The 8625-nt window shown below is 40.6% G+C and overlaps 2 protein-coding genes across 2 annotated transcripts in view; one reads left to right on the plus strand and one right to left on the minus strand.

Annotated features, from left to right (window-relative positions):
- Positions 1 to 3770, minus strand: part of tapt1b (transmembrane anterior posterior transformation 1b) — an 11538-nt gene extending 7768 nt beyond the window's left edge. Inside the window, exons 1-4 of the mRNA XM_005727000.1 lie at positions 3688 to 3770; positions 2926 to 3202; positions 998 to 1128; positions 781 to 899 (exon numbers count right to left, since the gene is read on the minus strand). Of these exons, the coding sequence (XP_005727057.1) occupies positions 781 to 899; positions 998 to 1128; positions 2926 to 3097 (422 nt within the window). The 5' untranslated portion in view covers positions 3098 to 3202; positions 3688 to 3770. The remainder of the gene's footprint in view (positions 1 to 780; positions 900 to 997; positions 1129 to 2925; positions 3203 to 3687) is intronic.
- A 2456-nt stretch (positions 3771 to 6226) lies between these two features.
- On the plus strand, positions 6227 to 7419 carry clrn2 (clarin 2). Its single transcript, XM_005727001.1, has 3 exons — positions 6227 to 6479; positions 6902 to 7081; positions 7151 to 7419. Exons 1-3 carry the CDS (start codon positions 6227 to 6229, stop codon positions 7417 to 7419), a joined length of 702 nt encoding a protein of 233 aa, XP_005727058.1.
- The last annotated feature ends 1206 nt before the right edge of the window (positions 7420 to 8625 follow it).

Genomic DNA, 8625 nt, shown 5'->3' on the forward strand with positions numbered 1-8625 from the left:
GCATTTTATAGGTATGTCAACTTTACCATATCAACAGCTTTAATTTTTATGTTGATAGAAGTTTATTATTAAACTGCTAACTGTGGTCAAGTTAGGTGACATGATTGAAAATCCCCGACGAACATGATGGTTTCCATGTCGGCGTCTCCCTCCCATTTGCTCTCACTCCCATTATGTTCAGTTTACTGATGTAATGCTTGTTGGGATGCTTTTATTGCACAGCAGGATTCAGAGTCTATTATTACTCCACATCTGTGAGAGCAGGTGCACTCACAGTGACAACAGGTAAACAAGAAACTAGTGAGACTGTAAATAAAGTAAACAACTTTTTCTTTATTTTATTCATCTTGCTCAAATTGCTGCAAATCAGTAAATGTAAATAGCCAGAGTTTGCTTTTTTTTTTTTACAACATCATGACAGCGATGACTAGGTCGAGCCTGACATTTCGACTTTGTTTTGCTCTATTATTCTCTGATTTCTTATGTTTTACTAACCAATTTTGAAGACAGAAAAATCACTGATGAAGAGCTGAGGCTCTACTCCAACATTATACTTCACAGGACCTGATAATCATGATAATCACAACATTTGTACCTCGTACATAAATGACATCTAACACAATCTATGCAAATATACTTTTAATGATGGTTGAGTTGTACTGATGAGAAGCACATGTATCAAAATATTCCCTGTTAATAACAAATGATGGGTTAAGGAAATGTACTTTAATACTTATATATATAATAAAATGTACTCTAATACTTATGCTTATACGTTACCTGAGACCACAACATGGCACTGTGAAGAGTCGCAACAGGGCCAGAATCACCCTGAGGGGCAACAGCGTAAACACATAGAGGAAGGCGTCCAGACAGAGGAAGAAGCCGAATGTCATCAGCTGAAAACAGGAAGAGAGGGGAGAAATACATTTATTACAACTGTGTTTATTTCATTTCATTTTTTTTCTTTAAGTGTGGGGGTGTACAGTGTGTTCACCTTCTCCAGTTCTTTGGGGATGCGGAGGCATGTGTAGACCCTCTCTCTGCGCTCGGTGTATTTGGCCTCGTTGTGTTCTAGGAAGTAACCTCTGGTGAGCTCAGTAGTTATGAATCTGACCAGAGACAGGTCTACAGATACAGACAGGAATAAATTATTATTTTTACTGTGTTTTGAATCTATCACAAACAACACTATCAACACAGCACACATAGAGGAGTCCTTACTTAATGGTAAATTCAATCAGATGAGAACTGGCTACACTAAAACCAAAACTACTCGAGCTAATCTGCTGCTGGAACCGTCTAAACTCCTCTGCTGAAGCTTAGAAACATGTACGAAGGGATTTGTTCCCATTTAGCCACAAGAATATTAGTGAGGTTGGCCACTCGTGGTTCGATCAGGCCTGGTAGGAACTCCAGTTCATCCCAAAGGTGTTAAGGTTTGGAAAGTTAAAGCTGTTCTGGTCACTTGGTTTTATATCAACTTTTTTAATTTCACTTACATGTTTGAAGCGGCTTTAGGTCTTATACTATGTTCTTTTTTTTTCTTTTTTTTTAAATATTAGGCTCCTTTTTTAGATTATATAATGACAATGCATACTCAGTATTCTGTTCAGAGTCATCTGGTTTTTTAAGCTCAAGCTGAAGCTCAAGAGCACTTGGATTATGCAGCAGGACAATGATAAATAAACGACACCAGCAAGTTCACCTCTGAACGGCTAAAAAAAACAAAATAAAGTGAAGGTTTGGGAGTGCCCTGGTCAAAGTATGGACTTACATCTGATTGAGATATTTCGGCGCGACCATAAACAGGCCATTCACGCCTGATGTGAAAGACTCATTGCCAGCTATCGCAAACGCCTGACTGCAGTTCTTGCAGTGTTATCAAGGGTGACGCAGCCATCAGGTTTAGAGGGGAATTATTTTTTCACACTGGGACACGAAGGTTTGAATAGTGTTTTTCCCTTATTGAATGAAATCATAATTTAAAATGCATGTTGTACTTACTCTCATGAACTAAGACCAATATTAAAAAGTGTTTGATGTGAAGCAAATATGAAAAGGGCTCAAACAGTACTGTATTTTTTTCCAGCTCTGGGGGAGCTTTATAGATAAAGTTTATTTTCTGAACAAAAGGAGCAGAGTTCAAAATATGTAGGTGTTTAGCAACCAAGAATGGTCAAAAAAATCTTTATTCAGTTGCATTAAAAATAGCAATATTGAGTATATACATAAGAAGACCGCGAGTGCACCTGCTGAATTCACAGAGAAAGAAAAGTGTATAAAATTTAGAAACAGCTGAGCTTTATGGAGGGGATGTACACGCTTTCTAATAAACAAATCTTACTAGAATAAACCACAACAATTTATGTTGCCAATCATCTGAAAACACATGGCCTTTTTTTTCTTCTTCTTGCAACTGGGTCAAAAATGATTGCCGTAAGCATTACGTTGAGCAATCTTTCAAGTCAACACGGGTGTCTGTGCACCTATGGCTCACACGGTGTCCACCGACTCATCTGAGTGCGCCTGTGCAGAGAACCAAACCGCACGAGAAGCCAACTGGCTGATCTGGACTTTCTGCATGATCACATGCAGTACTGCTGTCTTACTAACAGTCAGAAATCCTCCTGCTAGATTTAATTTGGATGCATATCACACAATTGTGCCACCTGCTCGTTACTTTACTCCAGCTCAGTTTCTCACAAACAGCTGCTGAGGCTGCCTGCAGCTACATCCCCACAACATGTGCAAACTCGGAGCAAGCCCCGATAAGCTGCATTAGCTCAGTTGACATTTTACATGCCTTCTCGAGAAACTCTACAAAAAACACCCTACAGCCGCCGTAAACAATAATTATCTCAGCTGCTAGCTAGCGCTGTCAAACTGGGAGTCAGCGCCTGTGGAAACGAAGCTAGCTCTCACCTGACAGGTTGCTCTTCTTTCCCCTGCTAGCGCCATTTTTATCGTTAAATCCCAGCGTCTCCGTGACTCCGTCTTTCTCCTTGTTCTTCCCCGCTGTGGCAGCCTTCTTCTCCCTCTGGCTGTCCTCCTTCTCCTTCTCTTCACCCAGATCTGTCGACAGCGCCTCCGCCATCTTCGCCAAACGAAAGTTTCAGGCCGCTGCTGCCTGGGAAACTGACGGTCAGACGTCATCACGCACTGCAGGTTGTCCAACTCACCGGCAGATGTCGCCAAAGCCCTGAGATTATTTGCCGCACATTATTTATTTTTCCCTTTTCTCAGTTTATAATCCCACGAAGCTAAAGACATTAAAAAGACTGTATAAAATGACACAACTGTCAGCTTACGTTTCATTATAACCTATTCAACTGAGAAAGACTGTGAATGAACAAAATAAAACATACAAAGCTGATTGAGTTTTTATTACCGTGTATGCAATAGATTCACTATCATCATAACCCTTTTCCAATTGCACCTATAGGCAATTAGGCAATTAGTTGTGTGAAAGTAACAGAAACACACACACAAATGTGTTCAGTATTTAAGGAATTTGCTGATTTGCGTGGTTCTGCTCTTCTTATCAGGGCTGTGCAGAGCGGTTTAAAGGGGCGGGTGCTCAAAGTTAAAAAGGGGCACATTGAACCAGGCTGAATAACAACAACACACATTCATCAAGAATCTAATATGGGCAACAAGGCAAAGCAAACGTAGCTAATGCTTTACCTGATGGGTACAATGTTGCTGTTCAGGGGTTGCTGTGGATAGTGCTGGAGGGCAGGGCTGTGTTGATCTGAGACTGTAAACATTAAAAAGTCCATAGGAGAGATGGTAGCTGATTAAACAAGTGTCATGAAATAATAACAAAATGCAAAGATTGGTGACAGCGCTTGGAACCATAAGGCAACAAAAAACTGTGAGAAATAATTTAGGCTCTGCCTGTGATTCACTCTTTGCTTCTCTTCTTCCTTCCATCCCATCATTTCATATATCACTCTCCACTTGCTGTCTATCTGAGAACAAGGCACAACTTGCTATTGCAATAAACTATAATCTAATTATCCACACCTAACAACTCTTGCACTTAATCTAAAATAAAATGATGAGAGAAAAATGTTATAGCACTGCCTTTAGTAGCCTCACACAGCTCTGTTTCCTCCTCATGTCCTTACCAGGCATGTCTGGACAATGTTATATCATGAGTAATATTTTTTTTAAAAATCCATCTAAATAAAACACACACATGCATGCGCACACAGTGACATTTTAGACCTTCTTCAGAATACTGTATATACTATGGGCATCATGGAGCTGATCCAGAATCCTTACATTATTATTTCTTACTAGAGCTACAATAATAAAGCAATGACGAGGGGGAAGTAATAAATATGAAATAATGTATTTATGATGATTCCATTTGTTTCACTATCCACTCTGTGCAGGGGCAAAGCTTATTACATTTTTAAAATGTAGAGATACAATCATTTTACTGCTGTAAAATCCAAATTTTGTCTTATTTAAAATATAAATCTAATATAATCTGCTTCTTAATGTATGTTCTTTAAAATACAGCGTGTGTTTTTTAATATATTCTAATTATAATAATGCATAATTATGTGGACATGCATATTAGATCGATTTTTAGTAAAATATAATCCCTCCAGAAAGGCAGGAAAAGCCCTGTAACTTACTTTAAAACTAAATATGTTCCCTAAAACGGTGACAGAGCTACAGACCCATGACAGCCTTACACAGGGAGCCAGCAGCTATGACCAGCACTACTTGTGCAGTTAATAAAAGGACAGGTAATGTTTGTCGCGCTGTTGCACACACAGCAGGCTCATTTGTTTCAGTTCGTGAGTTGCAACAAGACATCTTAACAACGTGTACATAATAAGCCAATACTCCTGTGTGCTATACACTACAGTGTACGCTGTACACCTACTTACTGGTTTTGTCGCATCGTAACCAGCGCGTTCTGCCGTCAAGGGCGATCATTGGTTAAATGTGATCATGTGACTGATGCAAGCGAGATCCTTTTATTTAGCAAAACTGTGATTAATAGTTAAATATTATTGTTGAGGGGGCACAGACAGGACTCAGCACGCACACACACATTAAAAAAATAAAATAATTCTAAAAAAAAGTTGCAAAAGGGCACCTTGGGCCACCCATCAGGAAAGGGGGCGTCTCCCCCCCCCCCCCCCCCCCCCCCCCCCCCCCTCTGCACGTGCCTGCTTCTTATATATCGCTGCAGCCAACACATCTCAAGAGACACAACTTTTACTTTGAAGGCGGACTCTGGCGGACCATTACACCACTATCAAGAAGGTGACACAAGGCAGGATTTATTCATGCTTTCATGTCTTTTATGCCCATTTCGGACCCTGCCATCTTGATGTCACAGCAGAAATCAAAACCCATGAAACAAGGCAACCTTTTCTAATCTCCTGTTGTGCAGTTTTGGTGAGCCCATGTAACTTTCCGGACAGAAAAGCCCCTGGTGCAGTCTTCTGCTGCTCTAGACCATCTGGTTTGTGTTCAGAGATGCTCTTCTGCGTACCTTGGATGTAACCAGTAGATCAACAGTAGATCTACAATCTTCGGTTTTGAACACATCTCATCTTGAAGAAATTTCTTCAAAATTGCCAAAAGCATACACTTGGACCACAAACAATTTAATATTTGGAGGTCAAAGGTCAAAGTCATCAAGTCTTTATGTCTTCTTAATTTCAGCAATGCCTTGAAGGTAAGAGGTCGAAACACAAAGATGGGGACCAATAAACCCTGGTGGTATCCAATAGTCCACGCTGACCTTCAGGCTCTGGGACATAATGAACCACATCTGTCATAATTAAGCACTGGTACATGATTTTTAAAGCTGTAACCAGAATTATAGGTCACCGGTTAGATGTCTGCATGCAAAAGCCGAGCAACAAAGGTTAATTAATCCCATGAATAAAGAGGAGAGTGAAAAGAGGGAGAGAGACAGAGAGAGAGCAGAAACCAAGCGCGCAGCACGGATAGAGTTTCTCCCGGCGAGGGATCACTTTGACCTCCATGGATTCAGTTTCCCCTTCCTTGTGACTCACACGTCAAAGCTACACGCTACACGTTGATGCTACACAACGGTGGGAGCAACTATGATGCTTTTTCTTTTTTTTTCTTTTTCTTTCTTTCTTTCTTTTTAAATTGTGAGATAAACTTATGGTGATCGCCGAGCGCGCACTGCGGTTCCTGCCTCGGGGCACCATGGGCTCGTAAGATGCCTTCTCTGTGGAAGCGGATAACATTCTCGGTGGCCTCGGCGCTCTGTATCGGCTCGGTGGTCCTCTTGGTGGTGGCTTTATCCACGGAGCGGTGGGTTACCGGGCGGATCCTCTGTAAAACCGGGGTGGAGATAGTGAATGCGTCAAATCCCGAGCTGGACCAGTTCATCGGGAGCATTTATTACGGATTGTTCCAGGGAGGAAAGACCAAGAGGTGCGGGCTCGGGGACAGGCGGTCCAAAATTTACAGTAAGACGATTTCAGACTTTTAAAACTACACCGATGCTGTCTTATTAGAGTAGAACAACACGTGAGCATCACTTTTGATTATTTTTACAGGGGGGTTCACCCTGAACTCAAACTTTGTTCTTTTAGTTGTGACATGAGTATAAAACATTTACTAAGATATGATCATAGGCCTTAGAGAGGCACAAAGAAGCTGATGCTGTGAACTCAAACCACTTTCACACTCACAAAAATCAGCGTGTGGCCTTATTTTAATGAATAAACCAAAATTTTAGGGTTTGGGTAGCAAACAAAATACTAAAATTATCTAAGTTTGTTTGCTATCCACAAATTTACATAATAATGTAGAGGGTTACAGCTCTACTTTTTATACAGTCCAACAGAGCTGACAAGATGCAGTATCTGATTCTTTCTGCTCTCTCCAGTTTTCCCAAAGCTTGTGCGGACACTGAACGGGGGCCTCCACATGATGGTGATCCTATTCCTGCTGGTGGCTGTGGGTTTCGCGCTGGTCAGTCTGTCTTTCTGCATTTACAACGCACGCAAGGTTCCATACCAGAGCATCAAAGGGCACAAGGGACTCTATCTGTGGAACTTCATCGCTGGTATGTCTCAGATGATGCATCATTTTGTTTCTTGTCCTTTCCCTGACTTGCCTGCTCCTCTGTCTGCAGCTCTGTTTGGTGCCCTGGGTGTTCTGTGCTTCCTGGCAGCTGTCAGACACCACAGTCTGACCGAGCGAGTGGCAAACTTTAGGGAGCACCTCTTCGTCCTCGTTGTCTTGGATGACAGTCTGGACTGGTCTTTCTGGCTCGGCGTAGGCAGCATTGCAACTCACTTTGCTGTCTGTGGAGTGGTCGCGATGAGTCGTATCAAGCTGCCCAAACCGGAGATCAAAAAACCTGAAGAACCGACTGTCTCTGCTGTGGACCTGCTGTACTGAAGAATATTGTTTTTTAGCATTTTCATCACTAATGATGGACAAGCGCCAACCGTCAAAACAAAACAGTGCCAGGGCCCTGTTCCTTTGAAGCTGTAACTGAGTTTTAGATTAATTACAGCCAAAATTATGGAGTCATAACTACATAAATTAACAAGTTGGGACTAAAGTGGCGCCTAACTCACATACAAAGCCCAGGCAAATTCGTCCTTACCTTGATGATCATGCAGCTGTTTGAAATGACTAATGTATTAGTATAAATCTGGCTTTGATGCATATGGATTTATACATTGTTATATTTGATTTTTCAGAGTAAAAGTCAAGCTTAAAAGTAAACATGCCAAATCTCATACTTTGAATGAGTGCTGCAGTGTGCAGCACAGATCCTAAAGTCAGTATGAAAATATATATATTTTTCTTTTAAATAGTCGTGTAAATAAAGTGTTAATGTGTAATCCTATGTTTGTACATCATGAATTTAATTCAGACACTTCAAAGCTCAGCAATACATGTCTGCAAAAGAGCATAGAGGTTTACTTTAATTATGTCAATCATTCACACTAGAAGAAGATTCACTCTCCTTGGTCAGTCAGTTCATGCAGGAGACAGACATCGAGATAGAAGAGATGGACTGAATGAATGAAAAAGCTGCAGAGCGTCCATCCTGAATTACACCTTTTACCGCATTCATCATCTACATATTGTTTGCAAATACATGATTATTTTCCAATCATATTTATGTGTTGACAAAGACATAGTAGTGTCTCAAGTACGTGGTCTCTGTCAGGTCCTTTTCTGATGCTTTTTAAAATTTACTTATTTCATTTTTAAAAAGTTTTAAATGCTGAGCTTGAGAGATTCTTAGCCGATGATGCAATAAATAATTGTATGATGTGTTTAAATAAAGGACAGTGCTTTTAAGTAAAGTCTTCCTATGCAGCTTTCTATGAAGACAAAAGAAGTTGTTTGTTAGCAAAAAAGTGAAAAAATTATTTTGAAAAAGAGTTCATGTTACATCAGCAGGTCGAACTATTTCAGAGTCTTCAAGATCCATTCTCCCTTCTTCATAGAAACGTGTGTTCAGGCGTCTGCATATAAGATAGCATTAAACATCAAGTGCTTACTTTTTTGTGACTAGTTTATGACTTCTCTGGACACCAAAGCTTTGTTTTTCTTCTTAAGAGACTGTCTACAGCAGGGGTGGACAAT

This window comes from Pundamilia nyererei, unplaced genomic scaffold, assembly GCF_000239375.1.
Source record: "Pundamilia nyererei isolate P.nyererei 1_Seehausen unplaced genomic scaffold, PunNye1.0 scaffold00022, whole genome shotgun sequence".
Lineage (NCBI taxonomy): Eukaryota > Metazoa > Chordata > Actinopteri > Cichliformes > Cichlidae > Pundamilia > Pundamilia nyererei.

What these genes read in the sequence shown, in the direction of transcription:
- clrn2 (XM_005727001.1), top strand. Translation starts at nt 6,227, where the DNA reads ATGCCTTCTCTGTGGAAGCGGATAACATTCTCGGTGGCCTCGGCGCTC. An exon ending in CAGGCGGTCCAAAATTTACA is followed by an intron (nt 6,480 to 6,901) that starts GTAAGACGATTT and finishes TGCTCTCTCCAG; the next exon opens with TTTTCCCAAAGCTTGTGCGG. An exon ending in TCTGTGGAACTTCATCGCTG is followed by an intron (nt 7,082 to 7,150) that starts GTATGTCTCAGA and finishes CTCTGTCTGCAG; the next exon opens with CTCTGTTTGGTGCCCTGGGT.